At 48.8% G+C, this 27,783-nt stretch overlaps 1 protein-coding gene across 1 annotated transcript; it reads right to left on the reverse strand.

Moving 5' to 3' along the window:
• Positions 1-603: 603 nt before the first annotated feature.
• On the reverse strand, positions 604-12,218 carry Neurl3 (neuralized E3 ubiquitin protein ligase 3). The gene is made up of 4 exons (XM_042695552.1): positions 12,174-12,218; positions 6,259-6,753; positions 5,380-5,430; positions 604-2,299 (listed from the first exon to the last, which is right to left on the reverse strand). Exons 1-4 carry the CDS (start codon positions 12,199-12,201, stop codon positions 2,115-2,117), a joined length of 759 nt encoding a protein of 252 aa, XP_042551486.1. The 5' UTR covers positions 12,202-12,218; the 3' UTR covers positions 604-2,114.
• Positions 12,219-27,783: the final 15,565 nt, after the last annotated feature.

Consider the following 27,783-nt stretch of genomic DNA (forward strand, 5'->3'; position numbering starts at 1 on the left):
AAAAACAGTTCAAATGCCAGGTGCCAGTGGCTCATGATTGTAATGTTAGCAATTTAGGAGGCTGAGGTATGAGGATCACGGTTAGAGATCAACCCAAGAAGGAAAGTCCATGAGATGCTTATCTCGTTAATCATCTCACACACACACACATACACACACACACACACACACACACACGCACACACACACACACACACACACACATACACACACACACACATACACACACACAAAACCAAGCCGGGCATCAATAACTCACACCTGTAATCCTAACTACTCAGGAGGCTGAGATCTGTGGCTCACAGTTCAGCCAGCCTGGTCAGGAAAGTCCGAGAGACTCTTATCTCCAATAAACCACCAGAAAACTAGAAGTGGCACTGTGGCTTAAGTAGTGGAGCACTCGCCTTGAGTTGAAGAGCTGAGGGATAAGGCCCAGGCCCAAAGTTCAAGCCCCATGACTGACAAAAACAAACAAAAAAACAGAAGTGGAGCTGGGGCTCAAGTGGTAACGTGCTAGTCTTGGGCTTAAAAGCTCAGGGACAGTGTCTAGGCCCTGGGTTTAAGCCCTAGGACCAGCACCAAACAAAATAAAACGTCAAAACCTTCATTTAAAAAAATTTTATTACTATAAATTGTACAACTTGGAATTCATTGTGATATTTATAACACACATACAATTTACTTTGATCAAATTCACCCTGAATTGTGGTGTTTTGAGGTCCTTAGTGAAAGCCAGGTCCCTGATACCCAGGCCCTTAACACTCGGCCTAGTGTTATTTGGGACCTTTTCTGGGAGATGCCATACTTTGAATATTTTAAGGAAAGCATATGATTCTTACAGATTGCCAGCAAGAAAATTATCTTATTTCTACTTTCCAGATAAAGAAACAGGCTCACGGAAGTCATGTCACATGCCCCCCAGGTAAGGTCCCTTGTGGTTGGCAGAAAGGAATTTCTGCTGCAGGAAGTTAGCTGGTGGTGTCCAGCCTGACATCCTGACCCCCAAGCTGGTGACAGGGTGGGCAGAGGGCCATTTGTGGAGAAACCCACCATTATAATTTTTATCTCAATGCATATCAATCCTTTTCTTTAACTCCCCCCAAGAAATGTCTCTAGGGGTAGGGGAGGACAACAAATCAGTAGGCAGAGCCTCCAGGAAGTCACCAAAACCCAGGGTGGCAAGGGCAAAGTCTGGCTGGAACCTAAGGGCTGGAAACATTGAACCATCTGTGCAGGCTTAGTTGAATAGAGCCCCTGAGCCTGAGGGCCTGGAACCCCATCAAGCCTCTCTGCATGTTCAGGGGTGTTCTAACATTCTACTTCCCACTCAGCCCAGAAATCATGACAAAAGAACTATACAAGACCATCTTGACTCTGCTATCTCAGAGATTGGCAAGGAAGGGACAATGACACCAATGCAGCTGTGTCCAATGCCCGACGTCCCTGGGACCTCACAGCTCTGCCAAGTCACCAAGATCACTTCCTGGGATCCAGCCACCTTCGTTATCTCCCTGCTTCTGGTTTCCACACCTGGGGGTGATGGGCACCCGTGACTCACACCTGTAATCCTAGCTACTCAGGAGGCTGAGATCTGAGGATGGCAATGTGAAGCCAGCTCAAGCAAAAAAGTCTGTGCAACTCTTCCCTCCGATTCACTACCCAAAAAAAAACTGGACATGGAAGTGTGGCTCAAGTAGAGTACCAGTCTCAAGTGAAAAAGCTAAGGGAGAGCGCTCTGGCCTATGGCCCAAGCTTCCGAATCAGAACAAAAACCAAAAAGAAGAAGATACATTTTTTAAAAAGCCACCTAGGGGCTACAGGGCTTCCAGCAGACATGGAGAGACCCTTGTATTTCCTCAGCTGTACGATGAGAAATCTGAACACAGCACCCCACAGGGGTACATTCCAACATAGGCAGAAAGAGAAGGTTCTTCTGCTCTACCATACTCGTCCCGGCCTGAGCCTGAGGGAAAGTCCAGAAGCAGCCAGACCCTGGCTGCCCTCTCCCTGCTATTGCTGCTGATCGGTGCCGCGAAGGAGGGAAGAGGTGCACCTCCCACGGTCAGGCTCAGAGCAAGGCCCCATCTGCCACTCACATGGGAAGCCTTCTCCGCTTATGAGCCTTCCCCAGTCCTCACCAGGGCCACCTCCTCAATCTGCCACCGACACACAGGGCATTTGGCCGTGTCCCTGAAGACTCGCTGGGCACAGGAGCTGCAGAAGTGTGAGTGGCCGCAGGGAACAAGACGGGTATTGGCAGCATTGTGGAAGCAGATGACACACTCCTCTCCTGGTGTGGCTGTGAAAGGAGACACCACAGAAGTCAGGGGCACAAAGGGCACGAGGTGCTCTCTACTCATTATCGGACCAGCCTGGAGAAGTGCACAAGTTCTGAAGAGCAGAACCTCATGAGGAAACATTCAGCAAGTAATCAAGAAAAAAACAAAAGTGTGAAGAGGGGCTGGAAAGGTGGCTCAGTGGTAGAGCGCATGCCTTGCATGCCAGAGGCCCTGGGATCGATTCCTCAGCACCATATAAGCAAAAAGAAAAAAGCCGGAAGTGGCACTGTGGCTCAAGTGGTAGAGCGCTAGCCTTGAGCTGAAGAGCTGAGGGACAGCGCCCAGGCCCAGAGTTCAGGCCCCATGACCGGACCCCCCCCCCCCTCAAAAAAAAAAAGTGTGAAGAGATAGGCACCAGAGGCTCATGCCTGTAATCTCAGCTACTCAGGAGGCTGAGATCTGAGCATGGAGGTTCTGTGTCAACATGGCAGAAAAGTCCATAAGACTTTTACCTGCAATTAATTACCAAAAGGCTGGAAAAGGAGCTGTGGCTCAAGTGGTAGAGCACTAGCTTCGAGCAAAAGAGCTCAGACACAGTGTCCATGCCCTGAGTTCAAGCCCCAGGACTTGTGCGTGCATGCACACACGCGTGTGCACACACACACACACAGAGGAAGAAAACTGTATACACAACAGTCTCTGCTTATTTGAACTTTTGTTTTTCACAGTTTCAGCTACTCGAAGTCTGGAAATATTAAATGGAAAATTCCAGAAAAACGTCATGAGTTTTATTTTTTTATTATTTTTTATTTTTATTTTTTTGGGTCTGGTCATGGGGCCTGAACTCTGGGCTTGGGCGCTGTCCCTCAGCTCTTCAGCTCAAGGCTAGTGCTCTACCAGTTGAGCCACAGCGCCACTTCCGTTTTTTTTCTTTTTGCTTATGTGGTGCTGGGGAATCGAAGCCAGGGCCTCATGCATGCAAGGCAAGCACTTTACCACTGAGCCACCTCCCCAGCCCCATCATGAGTTTTAAATAGTTGTTATAGCATTGCAACATTGTCCTATTTTATTATTAGCTGTGGTCAGTCTCTTACTATGTCTAACTTATAAATTTAACTTCATCTTAAGTATGTGTGTCTAGAGAAAACATAGCATCTAGAACTATTCAGGCTTTCGGGCATCCATAGAACATCTTGAAATGTATACACCAAGGATAAAGGGTTTTATGTGTGCATATTTGTATATGTACAAGTGGTTATACACACGTAACAAAACTCTAACTTAGAGAAAAGGAAAACAAAGTTCAGACATTTCCCCATACACACAAATGTGTACGCACAGAACTAAAAAACCTAGGACATGGTGAAACCCTGTGGTACAATTAATACAGACTTAAAAGGTCCTGAGTCCAAGCCCCAATACAAAAGTAAAGAAATAAAAAGAAAAACCAAGTACTGACAAGAAAGTAAAACAGACTCTGTGAAGAGGGTCAATATCAATGGGAGAGAGGAGGTGAAGGGAGAGGGTGAATATGGTCAAAGTAGCTCATTTGCATGTATGAGAATAGAACAAGGAAACTTGTTGAAATTGTGTTAGAAGGGGGAGGGGGCAAACGTTTGTGTGGAAATGTCACAACTAACCCTCCCCTTCTTTTTTTTTTTTGTCGGTCGTGGGGCTTGAACTCTGGGCCTGGGCGCTGTCCCTCAGCTCTTCAGCTCAAGGCGAGTACTCTACCACTTGAGCTACAGCGCCACTTCCGGTTTTCTGGTGGTTTATTGGAGACTCCTATGAGTCTCACGGTCTTTCTTGCCCGGGCTGGTTTTGAACCGTGATCCTCAGATCTCAGCCTCCTGAGTAGCTAGGATTACAGGCATGAGCCACCAACGCCCGGCTAACCCTCCCCTTCTTGTATAATGAATGTACACTAACAACAAATCTCAAAAATTATATCAGGAGAAAATCCACCCAAGAGATAATGGGTGATTTCAGTGTTTCTTCTTCATTTCATAATCTTGTTTTTATTTATTTATTTGTAGGTCATGAGTCTTGCACTCTGGGCCTGGGCGCTGTCCCTGAGCTCTTTAGCTCAAGGCTAGAGCTCTATCACTTGAGCCACAGCGCCACTTCCAGTTTTCTAGTGGTTTATTGGAGACAAGAATCTCATGGACTTTCCTGCTGGGGCTGGCTTTGAACTACAACCCTCAGATCTCAGCCTCCTGAGCAGCTAGGATTTTAGTCTTATTTTTATTTGGCAGAACCTCTTTGGGGCTTGCACTCTGAGCACTGTCCCTGAGCTCTTCAGCTTAAGGCTAGTGCTCTACTACTTTTAGCCACAGGGCCACTTCTGGTTTTCTGGTGGTTAATTGGAGATAAGAATCTCATGGACTTTCCTGCCCAGGCTGGCTTTGATCCACAATCCTCAGATTACAGGCATGAGCCAACAATTTTTTTTTTTTGGTGGGTCGTGGGGCTTGAACTCTGGGCCTGAGCGCTGTCCCTCAGCTCTTCAGCTCAAGGCTAGCACTCTACCTCTCTTGAGCCACAGCGCCATTTCTGGTTTTCTGAGTGGTCTATTGGAGATAAGAGTTTCACAGACTTTCCTGCGCGAGCTGGTTTTGAACCTCAAACTGCAATCCTTAGATCTCAGCCTCCTGAGTAGCTAGGATTATATGTGTGAGCCACTGGTGCCCGGCCTTCACGGCAGAATCTTAGCTAATCAGGAGATGGAGATCTGAGGATGGAGGTCCAAAGCAGGAAAGACTGAGACTCTTATCTCCAATTAAGCCCCAAACAGCCAGACGTGAAGCTTTGGTAGAGTACCTAGCTTTGAGCAAAAGAAGCTTAGGGAGCGCACACGGCCCTGAGTTCAAGCCTCAGAACCACCCCCCACCCCCCAAAATACAGTCTGTTTATGCTCTTACAGAGTTCTAGAAGGCAGAACTGTTACATTGCTTTTAGGTTTCTAGAAGGTGGAGTCAAGTCTTCTGGTCCAAAGCCTGTAGGACTCCTAAGGAGGAGACCCAGAAAGATGACTTTGAACTCTGCCTTCCCCCTACTCTCTCCACTCCTGATCACTTGGGGTCCCACGGGGTGCACTCACCTTTGAGATCAGGCCCAGCATCCTCACTGGAGACCAAGGGTGTGGCTGGATCTAAGGCAGAGAGGGAGGTTCAGGGTCAAGGGCAGCCTCTCCAATCTCCCGTCCACCCTGGCACTGCAGCAAGCACCCACCCCCTTTCTTCTCTAGGTTAATTTGGGGGGCTCCCTGCGGCTGAAATGCCCTGTCCCAGCCTTTCCCCAGCTTCCCCGGGGCTGACAAGTCATGGGACCTGGATTCCTCCTCCTAAGCCTTGCTCCCCTCCCTCCTTTGCTTTACTGCCACTGTCCCTGGAAACTCGCAGCCCTGGCCAGCTCCCCAACCTGCTTATGCTTCAAAATCACCCGGGGGGGGGGGGCAGGAAAACACATGCTAGTGCCACCCTTCATGTATGGAACCAGGGCCTCCGGGGCTGGGGCTCTGGTACCCTGTGACAGTGATTTTCGAGGATACAGGAGGATGAGAGATGCACCCATCCAGCCAGCCAGGGCGCTCCTGACTCTGTGCTCCTTAGAAGTCCATTCTCCTCTGGCTAGCTAGAGGATAGTTCGTGTTTCAACACTCACAGACTATCTTACCCACCAAGGCAGGCAGTCTGGAGAACCTCTAGCTCTCACACTTGGCTTCTTTTTCTTACCATCGCTGCGCCTCACCAACTCCTACTCAGACTACAAAGCCCAACCCACACGTTTCCTCCTTGGTGAATCGTAATCAGCTTTAAAGCACATGTTGGGGTGCTTGGTCTTATCTCTGAGGGACAAGGCTGTCCTCCCAATGTCTCGTGCTTAACCATCTACAGCCTCCAGTGTCTATCTTCACCGTCAATCCTGTCCCCAAAACCGACCCGGCCTCCACCCAGCCCCCGCAGGGTTAAGGTCTTACCCAGCAGCTCGATGGCCTTGGTGGTCCCGTACACATCCATCACCGCCCAGAGCGGGGCGCCCATGAGCACGTCTTTGCGCAGCAGGAGCGGGCGGCCGGCGTTGACCTTGGCGTAGAGCCAGCCCCGGCGGTTCACCCAGAAGCAGACCACGTTCCCGGCGCGCACGCAGCCCTCCGGCAGCAGGGACGCCCAAGTCGGGCTCTGCTCCTCCAGGTCCGGGCACACGAAGGGCGGCAGGCTGGGCGCCGACAGGCTGGCGGGGTCCAGGCGCGTGAAGCCCACGCGGAGGCCGCCGCACCAGCCGCCCTCCTGGCGCAGCACGCGCAGCGCCACGCGCTCGCCGGGCCACACCGGCCGCTGGCTGAACACGATGCCGTCGTGGAACGTGGCGCCCCGGTGCGCCGTGCACCCCAGCGGGCCCAGCTGCACCTGCGCGCCCCGGGCGTCCTCGTGGAAGCGCAGCGCTTCTCCCGGCGCCTCGGCGGCTGCGGTAGCTGCGGAGGACGCGGGGCGCGTCAGCGCGGGCCCCCCCGACGCTCCCGGGGGCTCCTCAGCGGCCTCCCAGCACCCCAAGGTCGCCAGCACCCTGAGCCACCGTGGCCTCTCCTGAGGAACCATTTCTACCTCCCCCCCCCCTCCCGCCTCCCACCACCCTGACCACCCGGGCCCCCTGCAGTCCTCACCCCAGGACACCCCCACCCCTGCGGACACCTGCCCCGCAAGGCCCACCGCCTGCCCAGGTCTGATGGTCACTTCCCCAAACATTAGTTCCTCTCCCAGGACGAAGGGAAAACGAAAGGGCCGCGCCTGTCCCCGCCCAGTCTAACCTCAGTTCCGGTGCTGAGGTTATTACTAGTTATTACAACTAAAACCGAAAAAGCAGGCCAAGCTCACACCTGTACTTCTAGCTACTCAGGAGAAGGCGATCTGAAGATCATGGTTCGAAGCCAGCCCCAGCATTCAAATCAGAGACTTGTAGCTCCAATTAATGAACAAAAAGCTAGAAGTGGAGGGCTGGCTCAAGTGGGAGAGCACCAGCTTTGGACTAACAAGCTTAGGGTCAGTGCCGAGGCTCTGAGTACAAAAATAAAATAATAATCACAGCAAAAAAGAAGTCGGAGCAGCTCAGGTGCTAGGGTAAGCTCCCTAGCAAGCAAGAAGCCCTGAGCTCAAACTGCAGTACACACACACACACACACACACACACACACACACACACACACACACACACACACACACACACACACACACACACACCAGGCTTAGTTGGGTATCTGTATTTAGATGTTTATAATATGCATATATATCCTTATGGACCTAGAACTAGCTGGAAGGAGCTGGGCTTACTGTAGTCTGCTTGGCAGATGGCCCTAGGATGTCTGAGATTCCTGGCTTTTCTGATCTGCGATTTTCCCCACAGGGAGCCTGCAACTCAGGAAGGCCAGGATGATTTCCCAGTGCTAGCACAAAAATGGGTCTCAGCAGCTCCCTGGAACATAGTGATATAAGCTGGAGAAGGGGTCAAGGTCAGCCTGGATGTGACCTTGAATTGGGTCCAGCCAAGGCCTAGAGTGGACTTTTGGAACCAGGGGACTTCCCATCAGTGACCATTTGGCAACCAGAAAGGAAAGTTCCCTTCTGTGCAGCCCTTCCTTTTAGTCTTAGCCTAGAGGAAGCTGGTGGAGCTTCCTGTCCCAGAGCCTTTGCTTCCCCCTTTCAGAGTCACACTGTGCTGTGGTCTTGCTGGCTCAAATCTGATGTTGGCTGACCGCTGCTGAAAGGAGATGAACTTCATCTGAACTTGAGAGAGACCCCAGCCAAGCTCCAACCCCCAAATCTGCTCACTTCCCCAGCACACTCTCTGACCACACACACACAGAGGCACACACACACACACACACACACACACACACACACATGCACACGCACACCTGCCGCTGTCCAGCAGAGTCAGGTAGGGGACTCCATCTGCTCATGCACAGGGACATCTTTAAGGTCATCGTTAGTCCAGGCCTGACCTCCCCAGGCTGCAGATAAGTTTAAAAAGCCCTCTAGTTCCAAAGTCCACTCTTAAACTTGGTTGGACCCAACTCAGGATTCCTTTCCTGATAAATTAGGGTCCCCATGTCTCTCCCCATCAGACAGCCATGTCAGCCAGACCCAGGCTCCTCCAGGCCGTACCTCACCCAGGGAGGCCCTGAGTGAGCATACCTGGGCTCAAGCAACCCCAAGGGCCCTGACATTAAGAAACCCATCCTACTGAGCCACGCACTGGTGGCTCATGCCTGTAATCCTAGCTACTCAGGAGACCTGAGGATCATGGTTCAAAGCCAGCCTGGGCAGAAAAGTCCCTATGAGACTTTTATCTCCAATTAACTACTCAAAAACAAAAACAAAACTCAGAAGTGGTGCTGTGGCTCAAAGTGGTAGAGCCTTGAGCACAAAGGGCTCAGAGATAGTGCCGAGGCCCAGAATTCAAGACCCACAGCCAACAGCATCAACAAAAGAAACCCATTCTTGTGCCCACTGCTGAGTGGCTGGGCCATCCAAATATTGACCAAGGCAGCAGGCCGCATCTGACGCCTGGATTCTAGTCCTGCCCTGCTGCTGACCCATGCTGGTCTCTGCTTTCTGGGGCTCAGCTTCCTTATGCACAGATGGAGTGGTGACTCTGGAATCTGGGCTTCTGCCTGGGGAGCCTGAAGGTGAGGTATTCACTGGCCACCTGGGAAGGTACATCTGATATCCACTTCTCTCTCAGCTGGGTCACTGTTTGCCCCTAAGGTGTGGACTAGAGAGACCCCTGGAGGAGGCTTAGTAAGGGATCAGAGCAGTGGGCCTGTGCAAAGGTTGGACACTGGAGAGAGTGAACAGCATGGACAGCCTCTGCTATGCAACCCTGTTGCTCCCTGAGAGACCAGGAGGACCCTCTTGAGAACGGGCGAGCAGAGAGCCCTGGGACAGTAGCCATCAGGGACAGAACTGAGGATGAAATAGAGGGTGTCTCAGCCTGACCCGGTACAGACCCATCGAAAAAGTCTGTCCTTGTTGGGTCAGGGAACTAGAGACTGGTCCTCTGAGCTCCATGGGCCCAAGTAGTCAGCAGAGACAAGATGGAGTCTACCCACCCCATCTCTATGTCCTGGATAGTTGAGAACAGAAGTAACTCCTGACAGAGAAGGTAAGAAGGGGAGGTTGGTTCAGTGCCCCACCCTCCTTCTGGAGGGGAGCCAGGAGACGGGCTGTCTAGGAGGGAGATGGGGAAACTCCCTGGAAATGGCCTCTGTGGTCACATGAGTCCCTCATCAGGAAGGGAGGCCCTGGGGTCCCCAGGAGGAACAGATCTTGACCTTGATTAGAGCTTGAGTTGGCAAGAGACCATCCCTGCTCAGGAGCCCTCGCAGCAACCTGTGGGAGCTTTATTCTTTGTCACCCCAATTAATGGAAGGGAGCTGAGGGGACCCTCTGCTGCCTAGGCCCCTAGCTTCCAGGGTACCTGTATGCCCTTCTCCTAGCTCAGTGTTTGGGCTTCACTCACCATCTCAGGCATGAGCCCCCTGGTCACTGCTTGAGTGTGGCCCATGTAAGGGGTTGTCACAGCCAGGACAGTGAAAGGCTCTTTGGGGCTCAGTGTCTCCGCGCGCACTCTCCTGTCCCGTTGTGTTGGTCGTTCACCACACAAGACCTAAGTTGAGTGGGACTGAAACTACCTTCGCTGTGCTAGCCCAGTGAGGTCTTTAGGACTTAGTTTACCTCCAGGGGCTCCGTCTCCTCCTTTGCACAGGGCTCCACCTCCTTGTGTTCAGAGCTGGGCCAAAAAAATGGACACTACTTTCATTCTCCTCGGCTTCTCCCAGGACCTTGCAGAGGTCCTCTACCCTTTCACTTGGCTGCCTGGTACATCTACTCCTGGGACAGGGAGTGGCAGAGGTGGCCAAAGGCTGAAAAGGCCTGTCCCAGCCAGCTGGGTTGGCACAGGGTTCAGAGTTTTCTCCCACCCTGAGGTGCTCATTCTCATCATGGGCTCCATTTTCCAGGCCAGATCTTGAGGCTCCATGAGGCAGAGTGGCCTTCCTAAGGAGGGACTTCCTTGATCACCACACCAGCTTCTCATGCTCTTCACTGCTGCCGTGAGCAGAGGCACATGTCAGACTGAACAAGGACCTACCCAGGCTACCAGGAAGTTCAGGGAACCAAAGTTATATCCTTTGTGATGTCCCCACCCCTGGATAGGTGGTGTCAATTGACAGAATCTTTGCATAAGGTTCTTGGAACTTAAAAGGCAACACGGTCAATGGCCTGTTCCATGAAGGACCCCCGAGATCATTGTTACCACCTCTCCAGACATCAAAGCTTTGGGGGTTTAGACACCCACTAAACCCTTTGTACTTATCTTCCTCCTTGCAGGGAAAGACAGAAGTTATCTGCCTTCCCAGTCATAAGGCAAATCCCAGACTCAGCATCTTGTGCATGAGTGCACACACACACACACACACATACACAAATGCACATGAACACACACACACACACACACAGAGTATCCTTTATATAACTGCCACCTCCCTGCCTGGGTTCCAAGCACTTGCCACAGCAGAAGTATGTCTGAATTCAGCCTGCCTCTGGTGTGTGAGGCTTTGTGAGCAGGGGCTCAGGCTCTGGCTCTGTCTGGGAGGCAGGTACAGAGTGGCACAGTCCAAATCCCTGGGGATAAGAACAAAAACAAAAACACCTGGCTCTCACTGGGCACAGGTGGATCACATTTGTAATCCTAGCTATTCAGGAGGCTGAGATCTGAGGATCACAGTTCAAAGCCAGCCCAGGCAGAAAAGTTCCCGAGTGACTTTTATCTCCAATTAACCACTCAACAATCACAAGTGGTACCGAGGCAGAGCGCTAGCCATGAGCAAAAGAGCTTGGGAACAGCAACCAGGCTCCGAGTTCAAGCCACATGACTGACAACAGAGGGGGAAAAAAAAAGAAAAAGAAAGAAACCTTTTTCTCACTGGATACTGGTGGCTCATGCCTGTATCCTAGCTACTCAAGAGATGATATCTGAGGGTTGCAGTTTGAAGCTTAGCCTGTAGGAAAGTCTGTGAGACTCTCATCTCCAATTAAATCACCCAAAAGTTGGAAGTGGGGCTGTAGCTCAAGTGGTAGAACACTAGCCTTGAGTACAAAAGCTCAGGGACCATACCCAGGCCCAGAGTTCAAGCCATACAACCTGCATGCACGCGCGCATGCACACATGCACACACACACACATACACACACACACACTCAACCAAAACACCTGGTTCCTAGCTGACAGTGTGGGGTGGTGATAGAGCCAGATCTTGGTTGAATCACCAACACCCTCCCTCAAAAAAAAAAAAAGAAAGAAAGAAAAATGTGGTTCTTCAACTCCTAGCTCACCTGTCACATAGGTCTTCAGAATCTCTAAGATTGATCACCCTTTAGGTTTGTACATTCTGGTAACCCTAGAAGCCACAGAATGGATGACATTATTCCCAGGCTTCAGAGGCTGGGAAACTGAGGCTCAAGGATACAGTGATTTGCTCACGATCCAACAGCAAAGCTGGAACCCCTTGCTTTCTACCAGGCCCCCTACTAAGGGGGCCTGCCTCAGACACTATCTGTGTACAGGATCTGAGAAGCGGAGAGGCTATATGATTTGTTTGTTTGTTTTGTTTTGTTTTTAGCATTGTGGAGATCCTGGACCTGAGTCACCAGCTTCTGTGGCACTTGTGTAGAGACAGGAAGCTCACTATCATACGGGCAGCCATGGCAGAAGACATTTCTGGGCCTTATGCCACTGACCACACCTTTACCTCCCAAAGCTCCTACCAGAGCTGCCTCTGTTCCTCATGCCGGTGAATCGGGAGCCAAGCTCAGGGCATGCAGGTGGTCTACTTACTGGCCTTGGAGCTGAAGTGGGCACCCATCAGCCTGGGGTCCTTGGGCACAGATCCCTGGGTCTGGAGGAAATTGTCTGGTGAAGGAGTGGTCAGGTTTCTGAAGACTCAGGTCCCCTTTTTATGGGCTGCAGATCATATTACAGGGTTGATGATTAATTTGTGTTGTTGTCAAGCATTACCATATCCAGGGAATTTCCTGATCACTTCTCTTGGCTTGCAGAAGACCTGAGGCAGCTGGCTGGCTCGAGAATAAGGAAGCAGAACGGGGGAAAGAGCCTGAGAGTTTTAAAGTAGTCTTCTTTCTGACTTCTGATTCCTTTCTTAACATGGCTGCGCATTGTAATTGCCCAGGGTGTGTTATTAATGACTTATACTCACACCTGCTCCAGAAAACTCTGGTTCCACTGGCCTGGGGTGGGGCTCAGATATTAGAGGTTTATAAAGGAATCCTGATATCAGGGCATGGTGGCTCATACTTATAATCCCAGCTAGCGGGGGAGGCAGATTTGGGGAGTATTGTGGTTCAAGGCTAGCCAGACCCCTTCCCAATTCAATACGTTTGGGCATAGTACCTATGATCCCAGCTATTTGGGAGGTAGAAGTAGGAGGATGGTAGTCTAATGTTTGGTTGGCCCTGGGGAAAATACTAGACCCTACCTGAAAATAAAGTAAAAAAGGGCTGGAGGTGTGGCTCAAGTGGTAGAAAGCCTGTTTAGTAAGTGTGAAGCCCTGAGTTCAAATTCCAGTACCATAAAGAAGAATAACAGCATTTTGGTGACTTCAGGGTGGCTCCAGAATTCCAAAGGTGAATATTCCTGCTTCAGATCTTAGCATACTGAAGGTGCTAAGTGAAGTGGATTGAACTGAATGAGCTGCAGTTATGTTTGTTCGGGGTCTCTCAGCTGACAAAAGGGAAAAAGGGTGACTGTTCCACCCACAGGCTGGAGCTGGGATTCCATTGTTCAGAATCCATCCCATAAGACAGTAGGTCATATCAGAGGCCTAGGTTTCCAGGTGTTCTCTCTAGAAATAAGATCTCTACCCCCTTTCCAAAGGGAAACTGAGGCTCATTGGGATAAAGGGATTCTAAGATACATTTGAATCTCCTGGGGTCATACTAAAAGCAGATAAACTCAGAAGGTCTGAGATCCTGCTGAGGCCTTGGATACTCACCGAGTTTATTTATTTATTTTTTCACTCATGGCTGGGGCTCTACCACTTGAGCCATTCTGTCTGATATTTTGCTAGCTAATTGGAGATGGAGTCTCTTGGACTTTTTCTGTTTAATTTGGCTTTCAGCCATGATCTTCCAGGTCTCAGCCTTCAAGTATGAGCCACTGACAGTTGGGAAGAGTCTGTTTCTAACTGGGGGCTCTGGGAACCCCACTTTAGATAGCAAAGCTGAAGTTAGTTTGGAGCTTGTGAAGATCCCAGCCCAGGCTAAGATGTTCTGGAGACCCCAAATCAAGGCCACGATCAGTGACTGCTCTGAACTAAGGGATGGGTTTGGTTGCTTTTTTGTTTGTCTGCAGTACTCACATTTGAACTCAGGGCCTTGTTTTCTAGGCAGATGTCATATCCCTGAGCCAAACCTTTAGGTCTGATTTTCACTAGTTTTGGTTTTTTTTTAGAATAAGGTCTTATGAGGGACAAAGGCTGAACAAGTGCAGCAGTTATACTCACTATACATTATATTAATAATGAACTATACAACTTGTGGACAGGGACAGGAGGGAAAAATTGGGAGACAGTGAGGGAAGAAATGTACTCATTACCTGACTTAGGCAACGTAACTCCTCTGTACATCACCTTTATGATAATAATAAAAATTAAAGAAAAAAGACAGTTGGGTGCCAGTGACTCATGCCTATAATCCTAGCTACTCAGAAGGCTGAGATCTGAGGATTGCAGTTCAAAGCCAGACTAGGAAAGAAAATCATAAATTTCTTTTTTTTTTTTTTGGGTCCGGTCGTGGAGCTTGAACTCTGGGCCTGGGCGCTGTCCCTCAGCTCTTCAGCTCAAGGCTAGCGCTCTACCACTCAAGCCACGGCGCCACTTCCGGCTTTTTTCTTTTTGCTTATGTGGTGCTGAGGAATCGAACCCAGGGTCTCCGGCTTGCAAGGCAAGCACTCTACCACTGAGCCACCTTCCCAGCCCCAATCATAAGATTCTTATCTCCAATAAACTACTCAAAAAAAAAAAAAAAAAGCTGGAAGTGGTGCTGTGGTTCAAGTGGTAGAGTGCTAGCCTTGAGCACAAAAAGGCTCAAGAATAGTACCCAGGCCCTAAGTTCAAGCCCCAGGATTTGCTTCTAGCCTGGGCATGGCTGAATATAATTACCTACTTTTAGTTTCCTTTCATCACTAGGATCCCTGGCAAACACCACTGCATCCAGCTTCCTGCTGTGGAGAGGGACTTCCCTGGTAGTCTGGCATGGATCCTTGATCCTCCAGTTCTCAGCCTTCGAAGTAGCTAGGGACTACAGGTGTGAGCCACCAGCACCAAACTTGTTTGTTTGTTTGTTTTTCCTTATGGTGCTAAGGTACTAAATACATGTCATGCAAGTACTCTGCCACCTAGATACATCTGCCACTAAAGACACAAAAGGATAAATAACCCTAGGTCTGGTGCCTGTGGGTAACTGACAATGGTGGTATCCCAGGTTGGGCTGGGAGGTTAACTAGAGTGAAAGAGAATGGGAATTTGTAGACTCCGTTTCTGCTGTTGCGTAGACTGGGCAGTGCTCTTCCACTGCCTGGACTCTAGTGTCCCCAGGTTTACAACAGGGAGCCAGGATGAGCCGGTCCCTTCTTCCACATGGTATGGCTGTGGTCTTGGTGAGAGGGAAGTAGGTGACAACATCCTGGTCCTGTTTCCTCCCAAAACATTGCTGCAACCCTGCACCTTATCTCCCATGCCATGCCTTCCAATAACACTGGGTTTCTGCAACACAGTAGCAGTCTGACAAATGCCAGAGCAAATGATAGAGTCAATGTCAATCATAGGAACCGAAGGCTGATGGTGTGTGTGTGTGCGTGTGTGTATACACGCGTGCATGCATGTGCACGCATACATGCATGCTGATACTGGGGCTTGAACTCAGGGCCTGCATCCTATCTTTTAGCTTTTTTACTCAAGGCTAGTTCTCTATCACTTGAGCCACAGCTCCACTTTTGACTTCTGGCTGGTTATATGGAGATAAATCTCACAGACTTTCCTACCTAGGCTAGCTTCAAACCATGGTCATTAGAGCTCAGTCTCCTCAGTAGCTAGGATTAAAGGTATCAGCCAGTAGAGCCCACTGGCTGATGGTTCTTTAGGGTTCCAACAGGCCAAATGTCCTTATCCCCATTCATGGACCTGGCTGTCCCAGTCTGAGGGCCATGGTATACCCCTCCCCATACGTCCATACCTCCCCCATATACCATGGAAGCCCTACCCGCATTTGGGCAGTGCTGATCCCTCCCCGTTCCTCCCCTGCCTGGCTCTACCTATAGCATTGGCTGCTTTGAGTGGTTCCCAAGAGCTGGAGCCAAAAGTAGCCGTTGATAAACCACATTCCCAAGAAAGAGATATGCATGGCATCTTATCAGGAATCGGGTTTGTGGTTTCAGCCTATCTGGAAAGTTACTGGGCCAGTTGTGGCTGTCAGGTGGCCCAAAGCTAATCTGCAGGGCCCCAGTAGGGGGTGGGCACTGCTGCCTGCTCATGTCAACATCCATCAGACCAGAATGCCAAGCTGATCACAGCACTCTCACCCATGTGAATTTTGTGTGGATTTGGCAGTACTAGGGCTTCAGCACACTAGGGCTTGGGTGCTGTCTCTTTGCTTTGTTTTTTGGCTATAGGTTGGCAATCTATCACTTGAGCCACCAATCCACTTCTGTTTTTTAGGGTGTGTGTGTGTGTGTGTGTGTGTGTGTGTGTGTTTGCTGGTTAATTGGAGATTAGAATCTCATGGACTTTTCCTGCTTGGGTTGGCTTCAAACCAGAATCCTTAGTTCTTAGCCTCTTGATTAGTTAGGACTACAGGTGTGAACATGTAAGTTTATTGCCCATGTGAACTTATTTAAGGAACTGACAGCCACCTATGACACCTAAGCATTTATGAAACAGCAGAACCAGAAAGTCATCTTTCTCCTTCTTTCAACCTTCTTCCCTGAATTCAATCAAAATCTCTACCAACATCCACACCTCTGAAGGCAGGAATGGGGAAGACTAAACAAACAGGCCTGGCTCTGCTCCCCACCTACCACCAGCTATTAGTTCTTATACCTTTATCCAAGCACACTTCTTCGTGTGTGTGTGTGTGTGTGTGTGTGTGTGTGTGCGTGTGTGTGGTAGTTCTGGGGCTCAAACTAAGGACTTGGGTGCTATCCCTGACTTCTTTTGCTCAAGGCTAGTGTTCTACCACTTAAGCCATAGCTCCACTTTCAGCTTTTTTTGGTAGTTTATTGGAGATAAGAGTTGGGCTGGCTTCAAACCATGATCCTCAGCTCTCAACCTCCTGCATAACTAGGATTATAGGAGTTACCCACTGGCACCCGGCCCAAGCACGCTTGATATCACAGTGGGTCTGCTTGTATTTCCCCCTTTCTTTAGATCTTCATTTTGTAAGGCTCTCAGTTTTCATAAAACTTGAGCTGCATACTTTATGACTCACACCTACTCGGGAACCTGAGAGGTAGGATTGTAGCTTGAAGCTAGCCTGAGCAGGAAAGTCTTAAATTCTAATCTCCAGTTAACCACCAAAAAGCCAGAAGTAGAGCTATGGCTCAAATGGTAGACTGCTAACCTTGAATAAAAAAGCTCAGTGACAATGCCAGGCCCTGAGTTTGAGCTCCAGGATTGGCACACATACACACATGAGTGCTCATGGATTGGCACACATACACACACACACACACACACCTTAATCAAATGCAGTTTATTTTCTCTTCTTAAGGTTACCTAAGTAGTGGAAGTCCCAGTCATGAACCTGGTGCTGAGTGAGGAGTTACCATACTTTTCTTCCCTGCAAGACACCTCTGTTGAAAGACCAGTAGTATATGAACTTGAGGATCCTCATGGCAACTCTTCTGAAAAGTTTCTATTTCTTGTCATCATTCCTACTTCACAGTGGGGAAAACTGAGGCACAGGAAGCAAAGCAGCTCTCTCATGATCACAAGGTAGGTAGTCATAGAACCAGCATCCAGCCCAAGCCTGTGGTTCAAGAGCTCATGAGGTCACTGCCATGCTGTGCCTCTCTGTAGCAACTCAGTCAGGGCACCTGGCACCTTATCACCATCTGTTTGTTATTCCTTAAGGTCTCCCCCACTGGACTGGGCTCATGCATAGTGGGAGCTCTGCAGGTAATGGCTGACTGGTGCTTGAGTATGTACTGGAAGTCATCCCAGAGGGTTCCTCTCCTCTCCAGCAAAGGTGGTGCCTGGCAAATTGGGGTTGAAGTTTTGTTCCCAGATGAGTAGCATGGCACTTGGCTCTGTGAGATACGACAGGCTTGGGACTGGAACAGTCACCAGGTGGCCTCTGCTGGCTGTGGTTGGTACTGCAGGATGTGCTGGGCCTCTGGGAGCTTTCAAAAACAAAAAAGAGGTGGTGAAGCTTGGCGTGGTGGCTCTCACCTGTAATCCTAACTACTTAGAAGGCTGAGATCTGAGGATGGCAGTTCAAAGCCAGGCCAGGCAGGAAAGTCTATGAGACTCCTATCTCCAATAAACCACCAGAAAAAACCGGAAGTGGAGCCGTGGCTCAAAGTGGTAGCACCCTAGCCTTGAGCAGAAAAGCTTAGGGATAGCACCCAGGCCTTGAGCTCAAGCCCCATGACTGATGAGAGAGAGAGAGAGAGAGAGAGAAGCTAAGGCTTCTAAGTACTCTACAACCCCTTACCTGCAGCTCCCTAAGCCCCCTCCTTGGGATGGGCTTCCTGCCTCTTGGGAACCCTCAGAAGCAAGGGTTCCTGACTAAGTCAGGCCCAGGCCCTGTCATTACAAAGTGCTTTTGTGTGGCCATCGCTTAGATGCCTCCAGGATCTAATAAGAAGCTGGACAGGGGGGAAGCTGTAGGCTCCTTGCCCATGCTGGCCTGTGGATGAGCTGGGGCCTGTTATTATCCCAGCTCTTGTAGGTCCTGTGGCTCTCAGGGCCCTTGGACAACTACTGTACTTTGCTTGCCTGAATTCATCTGTTTTTGCCTGCCTCTTCTCCCAGGGCTGAAATCAGGGGGTGGAGGATGGGAGGATTATGCCAGAAAATCCAACCTTTTGATCAACCAGGACCATAGCAAGTGTTTGTCAGGACTAAAGAAGGTGGTATAATGGCTGTTTCAAATTTGACTATCCAGGCCCAAGCATGATGATTCATCCCTTTAATTCTAGCTACTCAGGAGATAGCAGAAAGATAAAAAAAAAATTTGGGGGAGGGGGGGTCCGGTAGTGGGCCTGAACTCTGGGCCTGGGCACTGTCCCTCAGCTCTTCACCTCAAGGTTAGCGCTCTACCACTTGAGCCACAGCGCCACTTCCGGCTTTTTTTTCTGCTTATGTGATGCTGAGGAATTGAACCCAGGGCCTCATGCATGCAAGGCAAGCGCTCTACCACTGAGCCACCTTCCCAGCCCAGAAAGATCACATTTTGAGGCTATCTTGGACAAAAAGTGATCAAGAGATTACAAGGGAACTCTATGCAGTAGGGCATGTCTGTCATGTACAGGTACATGAATAGAAAGAACATGCTCTAGGATGTCCCCAAACAAAACCTTGGGAGCCTATTTGAAAAATAATATCATGGCTCAAGTAGTAGAACACTTGTTTAGCTAACACAAAGCCCTGAGTCCAAACTTGAGTATCACCAACAAAATAAAAAAGTCAGATGTGAGGGGGCTGGGAAGGTGGCTCAGTGGTAGAGCACTTGCCTTGCATGCTCGAGGCCCTGGGTTCGATTCTTCAGCACCACATAAGAAAAAAGCCGGAAATGGCGCTGTGGCTCAAGTGGTAGAGTGCTAGCCTTGAGCTGAAGAGCTGAGGGACAGCACCCAGGCCCAGAGTTCAGGCCCCACGACTGGACCCAAAAAAAAAAAAAAAGTCAGATGTGAAGCAAGAGGTTGGTGGTGTATGCCTGTAATCTCAGCACTCATGCAGGAGAGAAGAAAGAGCATAAGTTTGAGTCTACCTTGATCTAGATAGAAGGACCCTACCAAGGGAATTAGTTAATTAATATATTTGGAAAAATCACATCTGTGTTAAACACAAACAGATATGTCTTGTCATTACTACTGAAACAATATAGTTTAACAATTATTTACATAGCACAAGGTGATTTAATGTTTATGAAAGGATAATTATGTATATATAAAACATAAATAATAGTTCTTTTGGTCAGGCACTAGTGGCTCATACCTGTAATCCTAGCAACTCAGGAGGCTGAGATCTGAGGATCATGGTTTGGAGCCAACATGGGTAGTTTGTGAGATTCCTATCTCCAATTAATCACTAAAAAAAGCCAGAAGTGGAGCTGTGGCTCTAGTAATAGAGTGATAGCCTTGGGCTGAAAAAGCTTAGGGAGATGGGGCTGGGAAGGTGGCTCAGTGGTAGAGAGCTTGCCTTGCATGCATGAGGCTCTGGGTTCGATTCCTCAGCACCACGTAAGAAAAAAGCCGGAAGTGGCGCTGTGGCTCAAGTGGTAGAGCACTAGCCTTGAGCTGAAGAGCTGAGGGACAGCGCCCAGGCCCAGAGTTCAGGCCCCACGACTGGACCCCCCCCACAAAAAAAAGCTTAAGGAGAGAGCCCAGGCTCTGAGTTCAAGTCCCAGGACTAGTACAAAAATAGTAATAGATCTTCTTACGTAAGGGGCTTGAGCATCCATATATTTCCGTTTCAGAGGTCCTGAACCCCTTCCTCCCCCAATAGGTACTAGAGACACTGTACTGTTACCATGATGACATGCATACCTCATGGCTGTGATGTTGATGTAAGAAACCTAAAGAGAATCCACTGGGCAGTTCCCTTCGCATGAAGTCCAGGGATGTGGTATAGTCAGGGCAGGGCTTCTCTGGAGTGAACAACTGGCAGGGGCACAAGAAAGGCCTCTGGGGTGCTCAAAAAATCCTCCATCTCAATTCAGTGGTTGTTACACAGGTGTGTATAGATAGGCAAATCCATCCCGCACAATTAATTGCATCTAGTTGGCTAAGTTCCCTCCTAGCCTTCAAACTCCATTCTGAGTGAGCCACAGATGGAGAGTCCAGAGGACTTGGCTGGCACTGCCACCTGGTGGTAAGGATAGAAACTGACTATGGGTCTGACCACACAAGTTCTCAGTCAACTGTGAGGGTCCACTGAATCCTATGGATCGTTAGCTGGGCCCCATCTTCAGGGTTCAGCTTAGAACATAGGAGATGGAGGCCAGGGTGTGCTACCAACATGGCCAGCCCCCAGTGATGTCCTGCAGGTACTTCCTCCTGCCTGCACTGCCCATATCTTGCTGATGGCTGTGCGCCTTTGTTGTCAGGGCCCTCCTGGCTCCTGCCCTGCCAGTGCAGAGCTCCAGTACCCAGAAAGTCATGGGTGGGAGCCTGCCAGAGAGAGGAGCTGAGGGTAGGGAGGAAGGGGTAGAGCACACCCTCTCATTTGATTCCCTGTTTTCCTTCTGTCTGGGAGATGACAGTGTCCCCCCTCCCCCTCTTTTTCACTCTGTATATATGTTATGCTCAACAGAAATTTACTGAGTGCCTACTATGTGCTAATTGCTGTCCAAAGGCTGGGGAATCAGAGACTGAAGTAGAGCCACTGCATGCATGGCCAGGCATTTAGGGGAGTGCTGCAACAGGACCAAATTGAAGTCTATGGAGGTTTGTGCAGGGAGTGGGTGAAGGATTTTTTTTGTTGTTTTGTTTTGTTGTAGTACTGAGGTTTGAATTCAGAGCCTTGCACTCTCTTGGCTTGCTTGCTAGGCTGATGATCTGCTACCTTGGCTTGAACTCGGTGTCTTTCACTTCTCAGCTTTGCTCATTCCAGAAGTGCTCTACTACTTAAGCCATGCCTCCAGCCCAGATTTTTGTAAGTGAGTTGGAAATAGTCTCATGAACTTTTCTGCCAAGGCTGGTTTTGAAACTCAGGTCTCAGATTTCTAAGTAGCTAGGATTACAAGTGTGAACCACTGCCTCCCAGCTTTGCTGGTCCTTTTTTTTTTTTTTTTTTTTCGGCATACTGGGACTTGAACTCAGGGCATGGGCACTATTCCTGAGCTTGTTTGTGCTCAAGGCTAGTGCTCTACCACTTGAGCCACAGCACCACTACCAGCTTTTTCTGAGTAGTTTATTGGAGATAAGAGTCTCACAGACTTTCTTGCCTGGTTTGGCTTCGAACTCTGATCTCAACCTCCTGGGTAGCAGGTGTTATTTTCAAGATAAGGTCTCATGAACTTTTCTAGCAGGATTGGCCTCCAACCTCCAGCCTTCTACTCTCAGACTTCTGAGTAATTTAGACTGTAAGTGGGACCCACCAGCCAGCTGAGTGAAGGTTTTGTGAAGGAAAAGAATTAAGACTGAGCCCTGAAAAAAGGCTGCAATAGCTCATGCTTGTAATCCTAGCTACTCAAGAGACTGAGATCTGAGGATCACAGTTAGAAGCCAGCCCAAGCAGGAAGGTCTGTGAAACCATGATAAATAATTAACCCTCAAAAGCTGGAAGTAGAGTTGTGACTCAAGTGGTAGAGCACTAGCCTTGAACACAAAAGCTCAGAGACAGTGCTCAGGTCCTAAGTTCAAGCCCCAGTACACACACACACACACACACACACACACACACGTGACACACACACACAAACACACACAGTGGCTTATACAAGGCACTTTCTTCTCACATAAAATAAATAGAAAGTAAGCAGTTCAAGGAGGCAATCAGCTCTATGGGCTCAATTCTCCCCACTGCCAGCTTTCTTGTTTCCTGATCCACTACTCTAACACTTGAACCCATACTTTGGTCAGTTTGTTGACCAAAACAGCTGTTGGAGCTCCAGTGACTACATCTAAGCTCCAGGCAACAGGAAGAGAAAACCCCAAAAGGCATTCTGTTCAGCTATACCTGTTCTCTGTTAAACTAATTTACTGCCAAGCTTAGGTAACACTTCTTGTCTGATTGCACAGAACTTTGTCCCTTGGGCACAAGTAGCTCAAAGAGAATCTGAAAAATGTTGTTGTTATTATTATTATTACGTGTGTGTGTGTGTGTGTGTGTGTGTGTGTGTGTGTGTGTGTGTGCATGTGCCAGTCCTGGAGCTTGAACTTGGGCACAGTCCCTGACCTTTTTTTTTTTGCTGGTCCTAGAGCTTGAACTCTGGGCTTGGGCACTGTCCCTAAGCCTCTTTGTGTTCAAGGCTAGGGCTCTATCACTTGAGCCACAGCACCACTTCCAGCTTTTTCTGAGTAATTTATTGGAGGTAAGAGTCTCACAGACTTTCCTGCCTGGACTGGCTTTGAACCACAATCCTCAGATTTCAATCTCTACAGTAGCTAGGATTACAGGTATGAGCCACCAGTGCCCAGCTTCCCTGAGCTTTTTTGTTCAAGACTGGTGCTCTACCACTTGAGCCACAGCTCCACTTTCAGTTTTTTTTTGGTAGTTTATCGGCAATTTGAATTTTACAGACTTTCCTTCCCAGGCTGGCTTTGAACTGTAATCCTCAGATCTCAGCCCCCTGAGTAGTTAGTATTAAAAGTATGAACCACTGGCACCTGATTGTCATCTATATTATTAGGGAAGGAGAAAAAAATTAATGTCAGGTAGATAGTTGGCACTGTAAAGCACAAGGGTAGAGTGGAGTAGTGTTCTTTAGTATGTGAGGAGAGGGGATACAGGACAGTATATCATGGTCATCATGATAAGGAGGGTTTGGACTCTTTTTTTTCTTTTTGTGACAGTACTGGGGTTTGAACTCTGGGACTGAGCATTGTCCCTTAGCTTCTTCACTCAAGACTAACACTCCATCACTTGAGCCACACTTCCACTTCTGGCTTTTTGCTGTCAATTGGAGATAAGTGTCTCATGGACTTGCTCAGGCTGGCTTTTTTTTTTTTTTTTTTTTTGGTCATGAGTCTTGAGCCCTGGCCTGGGCACTGTCCCTCAGCTCTTCAGCTCAAGGTAGCACTGTAGCTCAAATGGTAGAACACCAGCCTTGAGCTGAAGAGCTGAGGGACAGTGCCCAGGTCCAGAGTTCAGGCCCCACAACTGACCAAAAAAAAAAAAAAAAAAAAGGAAGGAAGGAAGGAAGAGAGTCTCACAGACTTTTCTGCCTGGGCTGGCTTTGAACCGCTGTCCTCAGATCTCAGCCTCCTTAGTAGCTAGGATTACAATTGTGAGCCACTGGCACCCAGTTCCAGGCTGGCTTTGAACCATGGTCCTCTGATCTCAGCCTCAGATCCTCAGATCTCAGTCCAAACTCGGCTGGGTTTGGATTCTTGTGTAGGAGACAGGAATTGCTGAATGATTCTGAGCAGGAGCCAAGGATAATATGACCTGAAAGCAATCCGCTTGTCAGAATTGTTGTGTTTGTCAGATTTCTCTTACCATAACAAATACTTCAGACAACTTAATTTAAAAACAAAGAATAAGGGTAGCCAGGTGGCAGTGGCTCATGCCTATAGTCTTAGCTACTCAGAAGGCTTAGATCAGTTGTGGGGCTTGAACTCTGCGCCTGGGAGTTGTCCCTGAGTTCTTCAGCTCAAGGAGAGTGCTCTACCACTTGAGCCACAGTGCCATTTCTGGTTTTCTGGTGGTTAATTGGAGATGAGTCTCACAGACTTTCCTGCCAGGGCTTTGAACCATGATCCTCAGATCTCAGCCTCCTGAGTAGTTAGGATTGCAGGTGTGAGCCACCGGTGCCCGGCCCTGTGAGACTCGTATCACCAATTAACCACTCAAAAACTGAAAGTGGTGCCGTGGCTCCAAGTGGTAGAGTGCTAGCCTTGAGCAAAAACAGCTGGGGGGGGTGGGCGGCTAGGAATGTGGCTTAGTGGTAGAGTACTTGCCTAGCAGGCATGAAGTCCTGGATTTGATTCATCAGAACCACATAAACAGACAAAGCTGGAAGTGGCACTGTGGCTCAAGTGGTAGAGCACTGGCCTTGAGCACAGGGAGGCTCAGGGAGAGCCCAGGCTCTGAATCCAAGCCCCAGGACAGACCAAGAAAAAAAAGAGTAAGAGTTTGTTTTGGTGTACAATTTTGAAGGTTTTGGACAAGTGACAGAGAAGGACTATTCACTGCATATCTGCCAGGTGCTGAAGAGGCAAAAGAGACTGGGATTTCTCCATTTTCTTCCAGGCCACAGCTCCAATGACCTAACTTCCTTCCACTAAGCCCCACCTCCTAAAGCTTGCCTTACCTCTTAACAGCTAACAACCAATCCTTCAACACAGGTCCATTTAGGTCCAAACTAAAGTCAAGGCAGGAGAACAGAAGGACCAGTGAAGGTAAGAAGAACTGCTAGGAGGGAATGAGGGCATGAATATGAGGTCACAGTATCAGAGCCAAGCCCTGGTGATAGTGAGAAGTGACATCAGGTACCAGAGGAGGAACACAGACCTTCAAGCATGGATATGAGTAGAATACAGTGATCTGCAAGCATTTGTGTATTGATGCAGCTGCAAGCCACTCAGTCAGAGGGCTCAAAGACATCTGATAATCCAAGTGGAACTCAATGACCACACAGGGCTGGGACATAGATCCTGAGTAACTACCACACATTGGTGCATGAGATGGGCCAGGCTTGTTTAGCAGAGGAGTTGGATGGACTTTCTAGGGTTATGAGGGGAGGGAGGGGTCCATGGAGTGATGTGTTGTAGATAGCAAAGCTGAATTTGACTTTTGACGGCACCACCGAGTAGCTTTTGACATCATCAACTAGTGATCTCTCTTTTTACATCCTAGCTTTCTCATCTTTGAGTGTTAATAAAGAAGGCTGATGGCCAGTGGACAGGAGGACAGAATGAGCAAGGCATCCTCAGCACACTCCACCCATACTGCGCTCAGCATTAAACACCCGCTCTCCCCAGGCAAGGGCTGCCTTCCCCTAACAACCGCTTAAGGTGCCTTTCTTGGGCCCTTGGTGTTTTTTGCAGCCCCAGCTGGAGAAGATGGGGACCTAGAGTTCCGCCTGGGCTACTAGGGGTAAATCAGAGCACTATGCATCTTCAAGGCCCTGTTAATTTTTGAACCAGCATGGCCACGGCTGCCCCTGCCTTGTCACACCTTCCTGGCGAGAGCAGTCCAAGACAGGAAGAGGTTATGCCATGTAGGGTGTGGCATGCCCCTTTCCTTTCTAAATGTATGTTTATATTTTTTATGCTGCTCCTGGGGCTTGAATTCAGGGGCTGTGAGCTGTCCCTGAGCTTTTTTTTTGTTCAAGATTAGCACTTTACCACTTAAGCCACAGCTCCACCTGTGGGTTTTAGTGTTTTATTGAAGATCAGAATCTTCTGGACTTTCCTGCCCTGACCTGCTTTGAACTATTATCCTCAGCTCTCAGTCTCCCGAAGTAGCTTGGATTATAGGCGTGAGCACCTGCACCCAGCTCTTTGTTCATTCTTTATGACACCTAATCTTCTTCCATCCCTCCCATCCCCACTCCACAAGGCTCCTTATTCTCACCCTACAGTCCTACTTGTTCCTCTTGCAAACCATTCACCTGTTCCTATAAACCAATATTATCCTCAGGCCTAACTTTGCATGTCCCATAATTCCCTGGGGAGCTCTGCTCAATATCAGGGGCTATGTTTTCTGATTCTGGACAGCAGATGCCCCTTTTCTGCAGACAGTAAGAAACTCAGAACAAAATAGAACCATCAGGGAAGTAGGCAAAGGGTAGAGAAACATGGTGCAGAGAGAGCATAGAGTTATACTCATAGGTGCCCCAGGGAGGACTTGGGCCTGAATAGGGGATTGACAATAGGAACTAGAGATTCAACATCCACCCAGGAATAAGAGGCACAGCCTTAAGGTGAAATGAAACTGAGACCTTTTTTTTTTTCTTTTTTGCTTATGTGGTGCTGAGGAATCGAACCCAGGGCCTCATGCATGCAAGGCAAGCGCTCTACCATTGAACCACCTGCCCAGCCCCACTGATACCCTTTTATAAAGCTAGTATCTTTGAAGGCTCTTCACTCTAGAAAGAATCTACCCGTCAAAGCTGGGATGGGCTTGATTTTTTTTTTTTGTCAATCATGGGGCCTGAACTCTGGGTCTGGGCACTGTCCCTCATCTCTTCAGCTCAAGGCTAGCATTTTACCACTTGAGCCACAGTACCACTTCCGGCTTTTTCTGCTTATGTGGTGCAGAGGAATCAAACCCAGGGCCTCATGCATGTGAGGCAAGCATTCTACCACTGAGCCACCTTCCCAGCCCTGTGCCTGATTCTTGTCTTACCATATGAAAAAAGTTTCCTGTGGGAGGAAAAAATATCGAAACAGAAAATCAAAACCATTTATGGAAATAGCATCCAAATTTATGGTATCCATATGGCACTGACACAAGCCAGTGGCTCACACTTGTAATCCTAGCTACTCAGGAGGCTGAGATCTGAGGATCGCAGTTCAAAGCCAGCCTGGGCAGGAAAGTTCATGAGACTCTTACCTCCAATTAATCACCAGAAAACCAGAAGTGGTCTGTGGCTCAAGTGGTAGAGTGCTTGCCTTAAGCTGAAGAGCTCAGGGACAGCGCCCAAGCCCAGAATTCAAGCCCCATGACCTACCAAAACAAAAATAAAACAAAACAAAAAAATGACACAAAAACATTTCCACAGTGAACCCTGAGAGCGTGGCTCGACCCTAAAGCCATTTTCACAGCCCAGGATACCTAGGACTTCTACAGAATAAGAGTGCCCCCTAAGGGTGAACTCTCATGCAGCAGCTACAAAGCACAGAAAAAAACCAGCTACTGTGAAGGAGGATCTAATGACAGAAAAGCCATCATATCCACTAACTTGGACAATAGAGCCAACAGAGTTAGAAAATTATGTTAATAATTCTATGACACTACGTATGAGGATGAAGAGAAGGAGAGAGAAAGAATGAAAGAAGGTGGTGAATAATTTTGAAATACGTTGCAACTATGTACGAAGCTGGCATAAGGAACATACATGAAAGCTTTTGGCCAGTAGTGGTCAGGGGAAGAGAAAACAATAGAGAGGGTTATTGTGGTTAAAATATAATATATGTTAAGCTCCTTCAATCATATTCATTCTCATGCGCTCTCTTTGTTAGCCCTCTCTGCTTGCCCATATCACTCTAATCAAAAATGTTTTACTTCCCTGTCTTTTTTATTTTCTTTGTTTTTCTTTCTTCATTTTTGGTGCTGGCCGTGGTCCTGGGGTGTAAACTCAAGGCTTAGGCTTTCTTGCTCAAGGCTAGCATTCTATCCTTTGAGCCACAGCTCCACATCTAGCCTTTCTTATCTGGAGATAAGAGTCTCATAGACTTTCCTGCCTCGGCTGGCTTTGAACTATGATCTTCAGATCTCAACCTCCTGAGTAGCTAGGATTGCAGGTGTGAACCACTGGCACCCAGCTTTCTCTGTTAATTTTTTAAAGTATGGATTAATTACTCCGAGGGGTTTCATGAT

The sequence above is a fragment of the Dipodomys spectabilis genome, unplaced genomic scaffold (assembly GCF_019054845.1).
Source record: "Dipodomys spectabilis isolate Male_0828 unplaced genomic scaffold, ASM1905484v1 ptg000187l, whole genome shotgun sequence".
Classification (NCBI taxonomy): domain Eukaryota; kingdom Metazoa; phylum Chordata; class Mammalia; order Rodentia; family Heteromyidae; genus Dipodomys; species Dipodomys spectabilis.

What these genes read in the sequence shown, in the direction of transcription:
- Neurl3 (XM_042695552.1), bottom strand. Translation starts at nt 12,201, where the DNA reads ATGGGTGCCCACTTCAGCTCCAAGGCCA. An exon ending in CCACTTCAGCTCCAAGGCCA is followed by an intron (nt 6,754 to 12,173) that starts GTAAGTAGACCA and finishes CGTCCTCCGCAG; the next exon opens with CTACCGCAGCCGCCGAGGCG. An exon ending in TGCTGGGCCTGATCTCAAAG is followed by an intron (nt 2,300 to 5,379) that starts GTGAGTGCACCC and finishes CTCCTTTCACAG; the next exon opens with CCACACCAGGAGAGGAGTGT.